Source organism: Anser cygnoides, chromosome 23, assembly GCF_040182565.1.
Source record: "Anser cygnoides isolate HZ-2024a breed goose chromosome 23, Taihu_goose_T2T_genome, whole genome shotgun sequence".
NCBI classification, from domain to species: domain Eukaryota; kingdom Metazoa; phylum Chordata; class Aves; order Anseriformes; family Anatidae; genus Anser; species Anser cygnoides.
In genome coordinates, this window is record NC_089895.1 from 2,707,775 (window position 1) to 2,728,189 (window position 20,415).

The 20,415-nt window shown below is 38.8% G+C and overlaps 2 protein-coding genes across 3 annotated transcripts in view; one reads left to right on the forward strand and one right to left on the reverse strand.

Annotated features, from left to right (window-relative positions):
• LRRC38 (leucine rich repeat containing 38) overlaps nt 1–4,811 on the forward strand; it is a 72,938-nt gene extending 68,127 nt beyond the window's left edge. The window contains exon 5 of the transcript XR_007164749.2: nt 1,321–4,811. The gene's annotated coding sequence lies outside the window, so the exon portion shown is untranslated. The remainder of the gene's footprint in view (nt 1–1,320) is intronic.
• An 11,783-nt stretch (nt 4,812–16,594) lies between these two features.
• On the reverse strand, nt 16,595–20,166 carry CFAP107 (cilia and flagella associated protein 107). 2 transcript variants are annotated; one of them, XM_066982301.1, is made up of 4 exons: nt 19,961–20,166; nt 18,569–18,682; nt 17,537–17,714; nt 16,595–16,761 (listed from the first exon to the last, which is right to left on the reverse strand). In XM_066982301.1, the coding sequence occupies exons 1-4, from the start codon at nt 20,057–20,059 to the stop codon at nt 16,679–16,681; spliced, it is 474 nt and encodes a 157-aa protein (XP_066838402.1). In that variant the 5' UTR covers nt 20,060–20,166; the 3' UTR covers nt 16,595–16,678. The 2 variants fall into 2 exon arrangements, with proteins under 2 accessions (XP_066838402.1, XP_013043333.2); XM_013187879.3 differs by having other exon boundaries at nt 16,595–16,906.
• Between the last annotated feature and the right edge of the window lie 249 nt (nt 20,167–20,415).

Sequence of the window (20,415 nt, forward strand, 5' to 3'; positions counted from 1 at the left end):
AAAGCCTGGCCGCAGTCTTGTGTAGCTCAGGCAGCAACAGAGAAGTTGCCATTCTGAGCACATTCTCTTGATCTGATAATCACTGTACATCTATGTCCTAGTTTGATGATGGATTTATAATGAATGTCTTTAACCTCAGCCTATCCCAGCCATCTGCTCTGTGAAGCAAGCTGGCACTTCAAAGCCATTTTTTGCTTCAAGGTGTCCCCTTGTAGTCTCACAGAACAAATAGTGAGTCATCTCCTCCCACCAGAACAAAGCAAGATTGTAACCCAGCTTAGTGTGAATGCCCAGTACAGGAGACAGGCTGCACAGAGCACCGCAGTCAAATATGATGATAACCTTTGCGCCAAGGAGAATAAAGGCTTGTCAGAGCTAGTAGTAGAGACGTACCTATGTCGTCAGCAGGGGCAGCAAAGGGGGCTGGAGTAGTGCTTACATCAGCCAAGCCTGTGAGCAGTCACTTGTAGGGTTTCCTCGGTGATACTGTTACGTAGAGTTGGGTAGACGTTTCTCTATCAGCTTTCTTAAAATGCAGAGGGCAGAGAAATCAGGTAGATGTTTCCTATTTTGTTGCATCACTCTTAGTGCAGATTTCAGAGCTATGTATTACAGAACATATGCGCCAAAGTTCAGCGTTATTGCTTCTCAGCTGAGTTACTGAGAAGTGACACTAATCTCTTGGTATGTGTTAGGTATGTGTTAGGTATGGGAATGGTTAATTTCTACAGTGTATGAAGGGAGGAACTATCCTGCACGTAGGGTTGATGATCCACTTAAAACAAAAAATCAGAGATAATTACTTTGTCTGGACTAATCTGTTGGAGGAGTATCTTTGCCATGCTAGTTTAATTTATTACTTTTCCAAGTGTTACAGCAAATGATAGAAAGTTCAGACCAAGTGCTTGGTTTTTGTTTTCAGATGATCTTTGATTTACTAGATAAAGTGGAAAAGATTTTAAAATATGGGCTCATTATTTTCATCCATGCATCCTTGTTTTCATCCTTGTAGCATCACTGAGTTCATGTAGTTCGTAGGGCAGTAGTAAGGTAGCAAGCCTTGGCAGAGTGTTGCCTGTTATTTGCACAGTGTTACATCTTATTTGACCATTTTCAATCTTTGAGGATTTGATCTAAATCACACTGCTGCTGAAGTGAAGACTCCCCACCAGGTTCAGTATTTACTGGATAGGTTTTTATTAAGCAAAATGTCTTTGGATTCTTCTAAGCACATATGGTCTATGTATTCGTGTAAGGAAAGCTTGCCGTTCAGTTAGTTGTCCATTTGCCGTTCCTGAAGTCCATCTGTTCTTTTCTTAGATGCAGGAATTGAGACTTCACTGTTAGCAAGCCATGCTATTCCTGCAAGCCTGCACCAACGTACCCACATCTACAGGCAGCAGGGTTTTGGTCCGTTATCTATCGTGGAGCTACAAAATTAAGGACATTCAATCTTAAATGAAAAAGTGTAAGAAGCTTTGTCTCAGAAAGTGACAAGTAAGACTTGTCTTTTTTTTCCCCATGTTCTTTACCAGATGATCCCCCCTGCTGGCACCTTCAAATGAAGTGATTTAAAATGGATGTGATATTAAAGCTTTAAGATAGGGCTTTAAAATAAATGAAATGCTATCCGGACTGTAATAATAACAGCTGCTGTGTCCACCAGCTGGATGGTAGACTTAATCACTCAGTCAAATCCCACTTTCCACAGTGCTGTGCTTGTTTTCTGTACCTTCTGCCCTTTCGCCAAAACCACGGCATAAGCTCGACAGAGGGCTGCTTTCCTGTGGAACGCCTCTGGCTCTATCGGGGAGCCAAGGAGGGAGAAAACTTTCTCTGAACTGTCAGCACGGCATGCACCATGCAGCTGTGTTTGCCTTATCTGGAACATGATTTCGAAAGTCTCAAGTCTGGAGGGAGCTAGAGCTCAGGCTAAAACCTATGTGCATGTTGATGTGTTTCCCGACGTGGAAGATGCCAGCAGGAGGGTGCTGTTCAGTGCACAGCTATATACTTGACAGCTGCAAAGCGGGGAGTTTTGCAATCTGTTTTCATAGGTTTTGGAGAAGTATCTCTGAAGGCAGGAGCCCTACCTTCTGTGACTGCCAGTTGTGGTGCTTTTTTTCAGAAAGAGCTTCTGTATTCTTTATAGAATTGAATATTAACTGTGTTAAATATATGTCGTCAATACTGTAGCTTTGGAAAAAGACTTGTCACTACTGCCTTGTAGGATAGCACTATTGTTCAAACCAGTTCCAAGTACCAGTCAGTTTGCCTGTTGAAACTGTCACTGGTGAAACAAATTGTTTAAAACTCGCTGAATGACCTCAGAAAACAACTTGTGTTTTCAAAATGTCAGTTTTCTTTTTGACTTTGACCCAAGCTTTGTATAAAGGTTAGCAAGAGAGTTCAGTACGATTTCCTTTGGGATGAAACTAAATTTTTGGTTGACAAAAACTAAAATTTTTGTTGTATTCCACTTGCTTAAAGGAGCCATTTAAATATATATGTATATATACATATAATGAGTGAAACTGAAAACTCAATTTCTCTGATTTGTGCATCAGCTACCAAATCAAGCAATCCACTTATTCCTGAGTTCTCACTCCCAACAGTGCAGCTAACTTAGTGAGCAGCCATGGCCAAGGCAGTTAACCTTTCTATTCTGTGTTTAACCATCTGTAAAATGGCTTTGACACTACTTACCTGCCTTACAGAGCTGTACTGATGCTTAATTTTTAATCAAGCTCTGTAAAAACACTGAGCTCACTGGATAAAAGTTGCAATGAGGGGCAAAATAGTTTTATTATCATATTAATGCTTTATAAGATCAACCTTTCTGAGAGTAGTATATGGTGAACGATACCAATGTCCCAGAAATAACATCAAAGAGGAAAGGAAATACCAAGAAGCATGAGGACAGATGTACCGGGATGGAGCGCAGACTTTCTGACAGCCTAGGATTCCTTCATCTCTATTAATTATACATGTAGAGCAACTTGTTAAAGCATTTCTAACGACATGTTGACACAACCTCAGACCTCTGTCCTGGCAGGCGGTCTTTTGAATTAATTTAACCCCAGGATCAGAAGGAAACGGACAAGCTAGTTGAAGACATTCCTCTAACAACCACAGTAGGCTTCTATGAACAGAACAGACTTCCTGAGAGGGGGAGAACGGGAAGTAATGGTACACCTTCATGGGGAGCTCGGTATGAATAATTTCTGCAGAAGAACCTGGCATTACATTTCAGGCTGATTGTCCGTGGAATATGACCACGTATCATCCTAGGTGTTATTCTTTTACCTCCAACAGTGCCCTCCAACAGTTTCAAAAATAATTATTAAAATATTTAATTTTACTAATAAAGTAGTTGAGTCATTCAAGAATTTATTTATGATAAAATATAATTGCTTTTATGTAACAGCCAGGATAAATAGAAACCAACAATGAACTATATTTGAACAGTTTGCCCATTATATACTACAGTATGCAGGTCTTACCTAGTATTTTTAAGTAAATTTAATGCTGTGTGCATTGCAGGCACAAATAAAATAAAATAAAATAAAATAAAATAAAATAAAATACTGTAATTACCATTCATTTCCCCATTAGTGCTGCTGCAGTGTTTGAAGTGCAGTTCCACACGGGGAAGTAAATGCACATCCAGTTTTGTGAGGTTTCCTTCTTTGTGCTATCTCAGAACCTCAAAACATGTGTATTCTTTACAAGATAATGGACAATGGTACAGCCCGAAGCTTCCATGGATGAAATAGTGGCAATATCTTGAGTCTACAGATAAATAAGAAGGTCATAAAGAACACATGCCCTAATGTGATATGAAGCTATTATAGTAGATGCAATCATTAGCTCACAGAACTTTTATTATATATATATATTTTTAAGAGTCACTTAGAAAATTAGACTTTCCAGATTCAGAACTGCAACCTAGCTAGAGTGATCTAAATTAAATAAAAAGTGTTATTGAAACAGACATCCACACTGAGTGGCAAAGCCATGACATTAGAAATACATTAGTTTGATTATGCTACATTGCTGATTCACTCACAGGAAAGTCCCCCAGCTTCTAATTATGACTGTCTCAGATAATTTATAAATTGAATTCTTAAACAAATAAACCCCTTGGAAAACACCTTGTAAAGTAACTACTGATTCCAAGTGTGCAACTTAAGATATCTTGAGGACCTTGACCATAACAAAGTGCTGAGCACCTGCTTTCTGGAAAACACTAACATTTTGAGGTAACCAAATAACTTCAGTAAGTTTGAAAATGCTAAATCTTACATGTAGCTTTAGCTCTTTACCTGAAGACCAGATCTTTTGTATAATTTAAATTTCTGTGGAACAAAATAATAAGGGGGGGGGGGGGGAGGTGTGTAACCTGCAACACTATAGCTATTACAAATATTACGTTTGGGATTTTGTTGGTTTACTGAGTTCTTCCTCTTCTTTCTTTTCCTTCCCATGCTGTTCAGAAATATCCTCACCAGCTATGAAGATTAAAGCTTTATCCACCAAGGTATATCCTCTTCAGGCACATGCATCTAATCCATTGCCCAAACAACCTTGCAGTATGAAAGCTGTAGGTTTTGCTTGTTGCTAGAATTTATAGAATTGACCAGGCTAATATTTTTTCTCTACTTATTCATGAAAAATGGGCTTCTGAATAGTCTTTAAAAGCACCCACATCTGTCAGTGACTTGTGTTTGTAAAAATCCATTCAAGTTTCTATCATTTAAGCTGGCTTGGTCAGTCTAAGCTACATGACAGTTCTTTTCTCCCTGATTCGTTGACAGAACCTTTACAAACTAGGGAAATGACTGAGGAGTTCACAAAGTGTGTGACTTTTCTAGGAGAAAGAATTTTGGGAAAAGCACTTTTGCAGCTGTGTGAGTGCAGGAAAGAATCATTTTTAAAAGATGATACCTATTGCTACTTCAAAGCCCTGTGAATCCCAAATCTCTGAGACTTTTCACAGATTTATTTAGGAAACTACTCAGGAAAATGTTTGCAAAAAAGCAGAAGAGGAAAGGGATGGAAATACATTTTAAAAACTTGAACAACTAGTCAAGATCAGCTAACAGCTTGTGGGCATTGGAAATTAGTAGATGCCACACTCCACATAATGAGAGACAACAGGAACAGATTTTTCAGAGACATTTCAAGTGAACTGGAAAAAAACACAACTTTCTTACCCAGTGAATATTCAGTAAATATTACTGATGTTTAAACAGGGTCTCACACCGTATACGGTAGCTTTGCATTTTCTTCCTTCAGGCTGAGGCTGTACCTGACTTTAAAGAGTTAATGTTCTCTTATTCTTCTTTTTTTCCCCTCTTTCTCTCTCTGCCACTGGCTCAGAGCACTGGCTTTCATTTGAAGGGCACAGCATACTGAGTGATGTTCACATGATACCAATGACAGCAGCATGATAAGCCTATTTCTGACAGTGTGGCAAATTACTATTATGAAATCCCAGTACATTTGATTGCGGAGTGACTTTCAGAAGGGATCACACATAGCAAGGTTATGAAAGGCTCCATGTTTACTGCAGTAATGCTGACTTACTGGAAAAGAATATCAAGAGCTCTTTAAATAAAAAAGCTTGGGAGACTCCCAATTCACAAAACATTTAGCTAAATATATCCAGCCAAGCATTATGTTTCTCTAAAATTAAAGGAGAAAATTATCATAAAAAATTCTATGGCTTTTTTTTTTTCCTTTCATGCCTTGGTAAAACGTATTTGCTACAGATTCACTCAAAAGAGATCACTAGCCTGTAGCTGTCCTTCCCCTCTGACATTTCCCTCATTTAGGAGATTTCTGTTGTTCTGTGTCTCCAGAACTGCCTCCCCATTCCAAAGATCAGGGTCTCCTCCGTCTGCATAGTGCCCAAGTTAAAAGGAGAGCAAGATTCATAAAAATAAAATTATGACAAAAGCATAAGTGGGAAGAGAAACAGGGAATTTATGGATTGAGAAAGCATGGACATTGTCAGTAAAAGAAACATACTTGCAAAATAAAAAATCATCAGTAACCCACCTGCTGAATTATCGTGAGTGTCCAAGGGTGTGTTAATACATGGAGAGAAATTGTCCCTGCCCCAAACACCTTCCTTTTAAACTTATTTGTGCAATATCACAATCAGCAGAATATAAAAGAGCAGGCATTAAATGGCTCAGCTTTGCAGCAGAATTTTTCTCTCTCCAGTGGACATCAAGGTAGTTTCATATTGACATAGGTTTTTATTCCATTATCTAATTAATAAATATGATTATTACTTTTTCTAGGCTTTGTTGTTACAGTTTTTCAGTTGTGATAGCCCGGGTAAGTCTCTAATTGGTTTTGTTGCTCTTATTAATTACAATACCATCGAGTTGTGATTACTGTATTCAGAAGCAATGTTCTGATTGCTTCCCTTAATTAGAGCCTGTGTATTGTCTTTTACATAAAGGTAAGAGTACTGGGAAGCCTTAGCATTCCTGTTAAACTTCAGTTCAAGCACATTCTACCCCCTACATATTGAAATGTTGGTCTCTGCTACATCTTTGCAGTGTTATGAAGCATTTTTTTATGCTATCTTCTAGCCAAAGTGATGCAGTAAAGAGCTCAGCATGCAGATGGATCTGATTAGGATGACAAATTACCCCCAAAAAAATAGATTTAAAAAGCAATAACTGTCCCTGATTTGGATTTGTTATAGCTCGGAGATACTGAGGCAAATAAGTTTTGTTCTAAGCAAGCTTTTAATGAATATGTGCTCTAGAATTAGGAATTTTAACAATTTCTTGGCACAAATTAGTGAAGCAGCTACTTCATTAGCCTTGTCTGCCTTTGCTGAGGCAAACCTATTTGTCCTGGCAGGTAAAATTTGATGTGTGGCAAACTCGGGTATCCAACTGAGGAACTGCTGAATGAACTGCTGTGATGAAATACTACTGAAATACACCTCATTTCTGTACGTATGGATACAAAGTGTAAAAGCCCCTAAAGTAGAAATACTTGGAGTTCCTACAACTTTATAGAACAGCAAAGGAGTATATTTTCGCTCCAAAAACCCCCAAACACCTGTAATTTCCATTTCTTAGTACATGTAAAAGCTAGAACAAAATATGTCAATATATCAGGATACAAAAGAGACTCATTCTTAGTTGTCTCTGTTTTCTTGGCCGAGTAGAGCATTCACATGATATTTATTTTGGGATACATAGCCAATACAATCTTGTTTGTCTGCGGGGTGGAATGTGGCTATTCCAGTCTCCTTTGATTACTTTTCCCAGCTGAATTAGGGAATTGATCCCTTAGTTCAGCAAGCAGAGGCTTGCAGTTTGACTTTTTATTCTGCCCCTGTTGCAATCTGAACATATTTAGCTGATGAAGGAACATGGCTTCCAGATGCAGGAGGCCACAGCCGGTCAGAGTTCAGGCTGACAGCCCAAATGTCTGAGGTTAGGTGCATAGCATCAACAGCTATCATTTTTATAGGCTATTTCTTAAAAACACAGGTTCCTGGGTTTTGTTTCCCTGCTGGCATGCTGTGCCATGGAGAGGCCAAGTGTTGAAATAACCCCTTCAAACATGTTTTGCCCTCAGCTGTAAGGCCTGAAGGCAATTGTCTCTGAAAATCAAATTTGTGATGGCAAAAGCTTTGGTCAGTCTGCGCCAGATGTCCTGGTTCTGTCCAAAAGCTTTGGTGCAAGTGAACAGATCTGGTTATTGCCGTTCCCTACCTGTGAAAAGGGATGTCATAACAAACTGGGGGCCCTTTTGCGTTTCTAGCAGGTAGTTGGATAAATGCAACTTTTACCTCTGACCTCAGTGGGCCCAGAATTTTACCTAAAAGGTTTTGGAGAGGAGGAGTACTGATGCTGCAAAGGGCAGTGCTATATGGCTGTATTCAGGCTGGGAGGAAGATTGCTATTACTGCTTGTGCTGACCAAAGAGATACTGCTTTTCTGACTGCAGTGTTGACTACCTTAGGTGCAAAGAAATTGTCTAATCACAGCTGCAAAACGTGGCACAAGCTGCAAAACCCACCAAAAAGCTGAGTTCCATGCACTGTAGCTAAACTGCCCCAAGTACCCAGGTTTGCTACTTAAAAGTTGCTGCATTCCTAATAACGAACTCATATCAGTGACTTGCTTGTAGACCCACCCATGTCTACAGCAATGCCAGTACATGCTTACTTGTGTAATTAAACACAGATGGACCGCAGTCAGTATCTCGTGCTAAAACATTTTGTAATCATTTATGGAAAGTCCCAACATGATGAGAAGAGGAAGATGCAGGGGGTATTCAGCTTCTACAGTGTGACTCTTCCTCTGGAACCAAATTAAAAACAATTGGTGGTGCTACTCAGCTATCTGCCACCATAATCTAATAACAAGAATTCTCAGTTTCAAGGCTGACTGGCTAATCATATAGGGTGTGATTTAATCTATTCTAAAAAAAAAAAAAAAAAAAAGAGGGACGTAGGAGGAAGAATCTCCCCCAAAACATTGAAGTACGAGTTGATATAACAAAGGGGGGATTTCTTGTGAATCATCACAGTCTAGAAATAGAATTATGTGTAATCTCAATGCTTGCAGTTCTAAGAACTGAATATTAACAACCTGACCATATGTTGAGAGTCTTTTCACTGTTTTCAATTTACTTTGGAATATATTGTATATAATGTATCTCATGCTGTAGAATTCCTAATTCCTCCCTGGAGATACAGTCAGGGTCCCTGCTGTGATATACATATTACGATGTCATTTCCAGCAGAGTTTATGGACCTACAATGATAAATGCTGGTTTCACAGCAAATTTATGCTTAGGTATTTCAACTTAGTCATACAGTGTCTGATATTATGGTAAATCTACATGTCGATATTTATTGTATATAGGCAATTTGTGGTACTCCTGACATAGGAATTCCTTGAGATACATAAAATAAGGAAATAACTGCTGTTGTACAATTCTAAAATGAAGAAAATAATTGGCCATAGTGGGTCTCCTTAAAATAGGCCTTTAAAATGAAGTAAGTGAAAGCTATATTCATTTAAAATAATAAATAAATAAATAAATAAATGTATTCTTAACTTGGCAACAAGCTGGCCCATTATTTTTGGGCTTTGGTGCCAGTGTTCAGATTTTAAAAAGGCCATCTCAAACCTCACAGGCATTTTTGACATTTTCCCATTAACAGGGTTGGTATTTGAGGGCTCGAGAGTGCTTTCTCTGTGTTAAGATTTAAACTTTTAACACCTTAGATCTGTCACCAGTTCACTGGAAAATGCTATTTTGATTTTCCTCATTAGCAGCTCTGAAATAAGGGGGGAAATTAGCACATTTCTCATTTAACATTAACTGGAACATATTTTTGCCTGTAGCAGTTTGCTGATTGTGAGATTTCTGTGCTGCTGACTGATGTGGCTTTGCAAACGTCCCTTATAAATAGAAAATAAGTTTTTTTATTCCTGTGAAATGACCAGCTAGAGAAAAAACTCATTAATCAGGGAAACAGGTACAGACCAACAATAGTGCCTAACACTGATCATGTAAACACAGGCTGACAATGCTGTCTGAACAATCAAGCAGAACAGTTTGGTATATGCTAACATTTTGTCGGGGAGAAAGTTTAGTCAAGTGGTTAAAATACAGGAATAAGGATCAAAATTCTGTGTTGTTTCTCCAGCTCTCCTACTGACTAGCTGCAGGCGAATCACCTTGCCTCCTTGTCATTTAATCACTGACAAAGGGCCAAATTCCCCCTGAAAACTGTGGGAGCAACACTTCTGGATCATATTCATGTCTTCAAATATATTCAAATCATGGAGTGTGGAAGGTAAAAGTGGCCACCATGTAAATCCTATGAATTTGTGTGACAATGCAAATTGTTCCTGTTGAAACACTACAGATCATTTAAGGCTGGATTGCATTAACTTTTTGTGTCTTTCAAGTACCCTGTAGCGCATCAACTATTTCCAGGCAAAAATACTATTCAGGAAAGAGAGAGACCTCTTGTTACCTCGTCTATCAGCTGTGTACCATTTAACAACTACCTGCTTTCTGTCTTGTTTATACAAAACCAAGTACAGTTCACCTTCTACCCTGCTTTGACCTCATTACTACTGTAACAGAAATAAAGAATAGTAACAATGGCACCTTTCATCTCTAGGGATTTCAAAACATTTGGGAAAACTGCACCAAGAGATGGCTCCTCTTAGGTAGTTGTTAGAGGCCAGAGAACCCAAGGCACCGTAGTGCAGGCTTTGGAGGGGACAAAAACAGAGTAAATTCTGCCACCTACTGCTTCCCTGCACATCTACAGTGCCCTTATTTTCAGTGTACAGACTAAATCTTGGGCTGCTCCAACCTGGTTGAGATTTTACTGAGATTATGTTCATCAGTGGGATTGCTGTATTTAAGCCTAAAACACTTCAGAGGCCAGATTAAGTGATTTGCTCTCAATATTTGTAAGTAACAGCAGCAGTGAAAACTGGCCCCGCAGTATGTAGTGATATACATGGTGAGAAATGTCTAAGCCTGTTTTGCAGAAACAAATACTTGGGTTGCACAGAATATATATTTAAAATTACTGATAACACAAAATATCAGGAATTCTGAGGGAAAGCGGGCTGTCCAATGACAACACTGACATAACAAAAAGCCCTGTCAGAGCTAAAGCATTTGAGGGAACAGAAGAAAAATGTAGGTTTGCGTGTACCTACCAGTGGGTTTTTATAGCATTCCTCCAGATAGCTCAAAAGGAAGAGTTTAAATTGCTGTCTCTGGACAGTATCAGCAACCAGCATATGGAAAGCCAGATCTTCTGTATCAGTTCAGGAAATCAAATTTGCTTTCTTTTCATTTTTTAAAAATGCAAAATTTTCTCTGTATTGGCTACTAGGCTGGGGTACATAGGACATTTAGGCAATGCACGGCCTCTAAACCCATTCTCCATAGGCACTTTTCTGTCTGGCATGAGTGTCACCACCTTGAGCTGAACTGGGAGGACAAGGCTGTAAGTTTCCTGATGGTTGATGCTACTGATATGAAGGACATCAGGACTGCCTTGTAAGAAGGTAGCTGTTTGAAACTTAAGGGGGATTCCAGCAGCGTTCCTCTAGGGATCTTTGACTAGTTCTCAGGCCAACCACTGTCAAGGACAAGGACTACCATCAGGTCAATGTTCATTTTAAATATAGTGCTGACTAAACTTAGTGACAAATCTGCTGTGAAAATTTACAACTTGCAATATTTACCTGACAGGCATCCAGACCCTCTTGCCCAAATATACAGTTCCTTAAATTAGACCCAAAATATGTCATAAGGCAGCAGCCTAAATTACATATTGACAGCACTGAAGCAGGTAAGTGCATATTTATGCAGCCAATCCTGGCAGCTTATTTCAAAAACTGGCCTGGCTTGTTCAATGTATTTTTAAAATCCTACCAGTGTATTTAAGCAGTCCTAGGCTTGGGAGCTCTCTGGGCCAGGGGCTGTCTTTTTACAGCTGAGTTCTGCACAATGAGGCTGGCGTCCTTAGGGGTTGGTGCAACTGAAAGAATAAAAGTAAGTGATGATAAAGAGCAAATTCCCATAAAATGACTGTGCCTAGAGATTTTTTCTTTCTTAGCAAATATTATTGCCCCAAAACAACTAGTATATTACTTATATAACAATTTCCTTATGGGTCATTGTTGAATAGAACTTGGGTCCTTCAGTACCCAAAGTGAATGCCCCTGTCACTATGACTACAAAATTATTTCCAAGACAGAGTTCTTCTCTTCACCAGCTAACTTAGGAGTTGCTTCACAGTTACGTATAGAAAGCTGTAGTTCTGTTCTCCTGCAGTCCTTGAATATCCCAGATTTAGTCCTTTGTGAAGTAATTTTCATACAAATAGCCTTATTAACTTGATTAGATTTTAAATGATAGGAAAAGACCAAAAGAAAAAAAAAAAAGGAAAAAAAAAAAAAGAACCAAGAGGATGTCTTCACTGGAGACAGCAGATAGCACAGACCAGGTTCATGACACACTGCAGCACTTTCACTGATTATAGCTGCCTGTGAAGACAGGTGGCTCCTTTGAAATGTGAGCATGAAGTATGGGTTAAATAAGAGTTTTCAACAAAGAACGTGTCACGTTTTTGGGAAGTTTATGCACTCTTCATTCTGATGAGTAACAGGGCAGGATTTCTATGAGGGAAGCCACAGTCTAGAAAAGAAGGTCCAAATACGAATTCTTTTTAAAAGCTAGTAAATTTTTTTTCTTGAAATGGTACAACCCCGTATGGCAGTAAGAATATCATAAATGTACTGCAACTGAGATCTGCTTAGACTGATTAAACTTACAGCAAAAAACACATCGATGGCATCGTTTGAAGATAGTGCCTTAGAAGAGATGATCTCAGTTCAACAAACAGAACACAAGGTTGGTTTTGGTTGGTTGTTTAAAGGAAAAGAGTAATTACTAATGACAGACAATTCAGTGTTTTTGTCACCAATATGAAAAATACGTGTTTAAATATACAGGCAAGCTTTACCAGATACGTGTGGCTAGAGTAACTGCCGTCAAAGAAAGCTTTTTTACATTCTTGCAGGAGCTCTTAAAGTCAGAATCCCACTCCCAGGAGCTATGCATGCTTAAGGGTGCTGTTCAAGGAAATCAGTGCAATGGTGTGTGCGGATTTGGAGGACAGGACTTGGCAGGCATTGTATCTTCATTAGGTAGTGCTTAAATTCAGACCAATGAAGCTGTTTTACCAGAAAACTGACTTAGCTCTTTTTAAGCACCTCCCAAGGAATATTTATAATTTCTGAAAGAGGCCTTCTGACCATGCGAACAACCTCTTGTCAACAACCTATTTCTCTTCTCCCTGATACCCTGCCATTTTGTCTCTGTGACCACCCTCACTTCACAGCTGGCTTCCACAGTCCCCAGTAACTGCAGAACTTGCCAACCAGCATCACTGTTCCTTGTCTGAATCCCAACCCTGACTGAGATTCTCAGTCCAAAGAATGTAGCTTCTTGTTTGTGCAGCTCATCTAGGCTGACATCGGTCTCCTTCAAGGCAAGAAATATGCTTGCTTTGAGAGATGTGCGTCAATTCTAACTACCACCTTGTCTCTTTAATGTCACAGAAGTTCAAATGTGAGGTTGATTTCATGCAATCAAGGCTGTCTAGAATGTTTTCAGAACAGACAGTTGTATCTCTATGCAAAATTGAAGAGACTGGTGCACTCTTGCTTTCCAGTCACAAGTGACCATACGGCCCTGAGACTAAAAAAAATGTTTTTCAAGAAAAGCTTGGATGAATCCAACATATCTGCAAAATCATTTGCATTTGAAGAAAAAACTATTTGGTATAGTGATATTTCATGGTAATGCCTGGTTGGATATTTTGCAATTGTCTTGATCATTAGGTAATCCTTTGCATTTTATAATGATTCCCAAGACTCCCAAAGTGCTTGTCACACATAGATGAATTATGCCTTACCAGTTCAGAGTGTCCTAGAATAAACATTATCTATCTACTTGTCTGGTAGAAATTAAGTTCCAGACTGGATCCGTATTTCAGAGGCCTCCAAGTCCAAGAATATTTATCCCCAGGTCTGTTTCCAGTTGATCTCTCTTCTTTCTGAGGTTATGCTATTTTCATTGTTAGTATCCCATATTCCTGAAAAGTGCACATCTTCATAGTGGAACCCATCACTTCTGTTGTATGTTTCTGTTAGTTGACTGCATTTTCTGTTTGCTGTTCTTAAAGCATAGGCGAAAAGACTGTTGTTTCAGTGTCCCTGTAATGTAAGTCCTTAAAATTTCTGAGGATTTGAGGGGGTTGTGAAATGTATTTGTGTTAGACACAACAAGAGTATTTATTATGGAAGGACTCCCTATCACAGCAATGTTGTAACTGAAAGTGTAGCGTTAAATGGCATGGTTTGTATCACAGGAATCATCGCTGTCTATTAACTGTACGTGTAGGTATCCTTCATTCTTGTCTGCTATTCTTACTTCAATGCACTTACCTGATATAGTACATGAAAAAAACGTGTGTATATGCTTACCTCTACCTGTTGGCAATAAACTAGATATACAGCATCAGAACCTAGGATTATGATAGATCCGAATGGCCAGCAAGACAGTATTAAATGAGGTATTACCAATGCAGTCTTGTGTTTGCAGTATTGCTTTCAGCAGTGGCTCAACTTTATGGTTTTTGGGGGTTCTGTCTGGAATAATTTAGGTCAATTACATTTTGCATCAGAAAAAAAAAGGGGTGGGGGAAGCCTTATTATCAGTTCTATTCTATCTGAAGTTTTGTCTTGCAGGCTATTTGAGCAATGCATTCAGGATAACAATATGTACATTCAGCTTTTGCTACTGGTTTGATTCCACCTTCACTGAACTCAGACCAAGAGATGGAGAAGCCTTGACTCCTTCTGTCGAGTTCAGCAGGCTTGGAGCCTTGAGTCACCAAAAGGCTAGTTAGATATCCATGATGCATATTTAGTATTGCTGAAGTGAAAACAGCCAATCCCTTAAACAGTTCAAAGCAGATATTTTGCTACCGGGTATTATTAACCATAACTGACATGTTTTATAGACTTGTGCATTTTTTATATTTAAGAGGCTCTCTATCAAAATGCATTTCATCCACTTAGCTAGCTAGCATGCTTTGCTTGATTCCTCTGGGTGTCGTAGTTGTGCATTTTACTTGTAAATGGCTCAATAGTTGAAGAGATTAGACCTGTGCCTGGGGAGCCCTGCCCTGTCAGCCTACAGGTTTGGAATGAATGCTTTCATACAAATTTCATAGATAGTACTTGTGCATCTCAGTAATTCCCTGTACCACAAGCAGTAATTTCTTTCCATATACGAGCTTTGGTTTTAGAAGCGTAGTAGGTAATAATCATAAATGTTTAATTTACTATAAATATTTAATATTTATGAATGATTGATGACCAGACTTTTAAACAAACTGATAGAGCTGTATGAAATGGAAGAGTATCTTTGTGTAATTGTCTCAGCCATATTCCAAATGTTACATGGGCTTTGTTTTACTATTGAGATGGATGTCTGTTTTATATTTTCATTAAAAATATTATCACATGGGTAATAAACAGAAAAAATACACTTTTTTGTAGTGATATTGACAATACAAGGGATCTGGATGGACTCCCTTGCAAATACAAGAATTTCTATAGCTGCCAATTTTCATTCCATGTAAGGAATTCTTTCTTTATGGATTATTTTTTAAATAGATTTTCAAGAGAATATGTTTTTTATAACACAGCACCTCAAGCACATTACTTTTTGGTTGGCAGTTCACTGACTACTTTCACCTATTTTGCTTTCAAATTTTTTAAATTGTCTTTGGTCTCCCTAAGGCTTGGAGGCCAAAAACAAGCCACAAGCCACTTTATCTAATTTTAAGGGATTTTGCTTCTCTAAAAGAGAACTTCATAAACAGTGAACAATAACTTTTCTGATTCATGCAATGAGCTGGATGTCTGCATACATCTCTGGCAGAGATGTCTTGCAAAGGTTAGTGAAGAATCACTTTGCCAATAGGTGCCACTGTTGCTCAACACGTTTACGTCTGAATCATCAACGTCCTTCAGTTCAAAATCAGTTCAACCTTGAAAAAACAAAACAAAATCACAGTGACTAAAATGTATCTCTGTGCAGAGGTAGAACTCCATGTACATTCTGGCCAGAGGTTTGTCCATGCCACCAGTAACACACATGCTTTATCTTGTGCCTAAAAATATTTACAGTATTGTTAATATTGAGCAAAATTGATGAAGAGATAAATATGCATTGAATTAATAACAGATATATTTAATCTAAGACTTTAATTTGCTGCAAGTTTATTGTTGAACCTCAGACCTGCAGCAGCTGAACCTTGCAGATATCTTCTCTGGACCAAGCATGATTTAAATGCAGAACTTGCACCTAAGTGCAATAAGAATTTGGACTTCTGTCAGCACTAAGTATCAGGGTGTCCCATCCAGCAACGTAAAGGCCACCAACTGCTATTTTTTCTGGGCTTACTGTTTGGTAATATGAGGCCAGCTAATGTAGTTTGCAGCTTATCTACCCTTAAGTGCTATTCAGTATGTAAAGCCAAGGGCAGCTGAGGTCTGCTTGCTTACTACGTTCAGAGAAACCTTGGTTCACCTTGTCCTTAGGTATTCAGCCATTTCATATGCTTACTTTACTTTTGGATGTTTCAGGCATGTTATGGAATAATACAGGTTTCTTCTCTCCTTTTTCTGTAAAGAAATGCATAGCAAGCTGTATAAAAATGAAATAATGACTAAGGACAAAGCAACTAAAAGATTTAAAACCTTTCAGGTTCTGCCCCACTCTGTTTTTTAATGCAGCTATTCATTGACTAGAGTCTGACAGATACAAATTTTGTTTTCAGTGATTTAATATCTTCTGTTGAAAAAATATTCCCATACATCTGCAGCTCAGAACGTAACCCAGCAACTTGTTCTAACCAGCAGTCAGCCCTCCCTCTGCCTGCGTAACCTAATTCCCATTCCTTCCGCACAGAACAGATCACTCTTACGTATATGAGCAACAAGCTGTATTAAGTAGTACTTAAGATCACACTAAGCTGTTTACATAGAGGCATCTCTTGCTTTTCTGTCTCTCGCTAGTTGGCCGAGGGCTTGCAGATATTTCTGACTCCCTTCATAGTCCAGGATTCTACCAATATTATGGGGATGACGTCCCTGCCTGGAAGAGAGGCCATGAATTTTAGCAAAAGCAGAAATTGGTGGCTTTTCATAGGAAATGGTGTAGACACTCCTCATCATTCCAGCTTCTTTCTTGTGCCATTTTTTCATCAGGTGCTCGAGCAGGCCATAGTTGGTGGGTGGTTCTGAGACAAGAAATGGTTAAATGTTGTGAATGATAAAATTATATATTTGGTCCTGGTGTTGTTATTCCACAGGGAGCACGGGGAATGCTTGTACCATTCTGACAACAGATTAAGGACAGACTGAAATCTTTCTGTTCCGATGGTATTTGTGCATCCCTCTGGCTGGAGGGGAAAATCACTGTTAGATATTGATAGGAAAGCAATAATGATACAAATGTAGGAGTCTTGATTCTTCATAGTCTGTCTGGTAGATATTAAAGAAATTAGCAGAGGTGTATATATCACTTAAATTCAGAAACATACTAACACTTGGTGAATTCTCCTACCAGTTACACCTCACAGGTCCCCTTGTTTTCAGCTGCTGTCTGGCATTATTGCATAGGGAAGAGAAATGTTTCCGTTGAAGGCTTATCCTTCACTGCTTCCCTGCAGTCATTAAGTGTAGTTACTTGGATAACATTTCCACTTTAATGATCATAAATATAAGCTACTGACTGGGTAAGAAAGCAGCTAAACTTCACTGGAAAATCCATTTTCAGAATGATTTTAAAAACAGAAGGGCTGGCTCTAAGTCTATACGTTCACCACTGCACCATTTCATCTGTTTGAATTAAGAACACCAAAAACTACCAAGAATGGGGAAATCTGGTTTCTGAGGAATCCAGGCAAGCTTGCGTCCATTCCAGCTGCGGAGGGGAGGCAGCGCAGGGTCATAACTGTGTCTATTGTATTTATCTTCATACTCTGATACTAAATTTCGGCTTCTTGGTTCCTCGTGATGTGTGAAGAAGTGCTGTGCTGGCAGGCCCTGCAAGGAGATGCGCACGAAACCATGCCATTTGTCTCAGTGCATAGCATTCAGATGGCTTAGCATGCTTTTGAGTCCAACTGTGCTACCAGTGGTACCACAAAATTTTGTAAATACTTACGTTACTTTTACTTACAACTTAATCCCTGAAAATAAAGGCATTTGCCTTTAAAGGAAGGTAAATTTCCAGTTAAACAACAACATCTGTACACCCTGAGATCTGATTTGTCTGATTTCAAGACATTCATCATACATTTGCAGGAACATTTAAGCCTGCAACTGAGAAGCTGATTTTCTTGTGCTGCAAGGTTTCATTGTGCATTAGCATTTCATATACTCTCTAGCTGTCTGTCAGGAGAGAATGATCAGCATGTTTGGGGATGGAGAGGTACATTAGAGGACATTCTACCAGATGATACTTATGGGAAAAGTGTTATTCTGGGACTCATTTAAATGTAGTTCATTCCTATGATTTGGGGCTGTGCCGATCATCTTTTACCAGCAAGCTCTTACTAAAGCCCACAGAATGTCCTGAAGACATGATCCCCAGTCCTGGCTGGTCACATGCTGATTTTCTTCATGGACACGGGTTTCCCTACCAGGCAGACACTGGGAAACAATCAGAGAAAACCAAGAAGTATGTGCTGTCTCTCTGCCTCTGAAAGGCATCCCACTTTAATCACGTCTACAAGGGAGCACTCTGGATCCTGTAAACTGGCCATAGAGCTGCAGTGCCTTCTTTTACACATATACTTGTTTAAGGATATAAAATGTGACTTAAGTAGTAGTTATAAATCATTGCTGTATGGATTGTTAGCACACACAACCCTGCATCTGAAATTCCTTTTACTTACCTCATATTTCTTCATCATGGTTCTTCTTAGTGTTTGTTCTGGTTTGTGATCTGGGAAGCAAATGAAGTCTGTGCTGTATGTGCTGCCGCCAAGTTTCCCAGTGGGTTTGATAAACTAGAGAGATATACAACACTCAGGAGATAGCAAATGCAACCTGGTAATTACAGAACTTCTGTTCCAGTGCTACTTTTTTCATCTATGCATTTTAAAAGCACTTATTTGAAAGGAACTCTGCACCACGTACTTTTTCTCAGATAGTAAAGTCAGCAGATGTAATCAGCCATTATAAAATTCTGGACTGATTCCTTGGTGTAAATATAAGATGCAAGACAGACCTTGAAAAATTATTCATGGTTTGGTGTTAAATACTGTCACCTGCCGTATGAACTAACATCTGAAAAGGACAACTTAACCCATTTTTCTCTCTTTTTCCCAACTTCCTGCTGCAGTAGGCCAGGCTTTGCAATATATTGTCTAGCATTTTGCTCAAGTCCAGTTGGAAAAATACTAAGAAATGTTTTGTCTTCTCTGGAAGACTGTTCCCTGGCTTATTTCTTCAGTTACAAAGGCTTTTTCTTAATATTCTCATTACTTTTCAGTTTATTTCACCCTCATTTATAATCTAGTGAAATACTTCATGGATTTCTTTTTTCTACATAATTTTTATACCCTTCAACTATGTTCATCTTCTGAGATCACATCAGATTTCATAAATGTCAGGCAAAAAAAAAAAAAAAAGAAAAAAAAAAGAAAGAAGAAAGCTAAAGGAAGTAATTTTAGTGGAGTCAGGAGGATTTGCCCTGATAGCTCCAATATTGAACCTAGCTGGTGTGTTTTAACAAAACTAAATGTGTAATGATAAAATTTTGTTCAGCTCCTAAGTAGGACACGCAATCTGTAGAGCAGCTCTGCTAGCAAAAAATGCTCATTTGCACAAATGAAACCAACATCCAAATTATTAAGGATCCATTGATACAAGTAATAAGTATCAACTTATGGAAGGGCAAAAGAAGCCTCTATTGTATAATACTGTTATATACTATTTAGTTGTATATATGATTGTTGTATAGTTGTATATATGACTGTTATATAGTTGTATATATTATTAAGTTTTATAGCAGTCTATAGCATTTTTAATTGGCAAACTTTGTATCTTGTGTGAACCACATCACATACACTGTGCTCAGACATTGCTTCTGTCCTGACTTAGAGAGAAGAATGGCAGATCATAAAATGAATGAATGGAGGCCAAGCAAGATGCTTAACCTTCTCTCTTTTATTACTCTTCTGAGATGAGCCTGGACTCCAGCTCCCCCTGCAGTTGTGTACTGTTTGCAGAGAGTTGATTTTGACCCATTCTATCCTGCTCTCACACTTCTTTCATGCTCTTACCCTTTTTCTCTCTTCCAGCCAGTTTCCAATGAGAACTTTAGTAGAGTATTTTGGTTCAATTTTCCACCAATCCCGTCCATCTTTAATTGATGCAATCATATTTTTTTGTCTCACCAGTGCTGCCCTCCCTGGTTGTTGAATAATTGTTCTTCCAGTTTTGTGGATGAAAGATTACTCAGTAGTCCAGTGCTAAAACTAGGGCAGAGGGGGCTCTGCCTGCCAGGGTGCTGAGAAGCATGGGTGATGTGCGAAACTGCTTTGCCTTAGAACCATTTGTGTTTGCTGCCCCCACAATGACCTAACCACATTCTAGGCTGCATCATAATTCCTACTGAGTGAAACAGTGGCTCCTAACCAACTCAGTTAAGCTTTTTTTTTTTCTCTAGTAGAGCTCACAATCAGAGCACTGTGATATGTGATTTACTCACACCAACACACCACACACCTGCGCTACA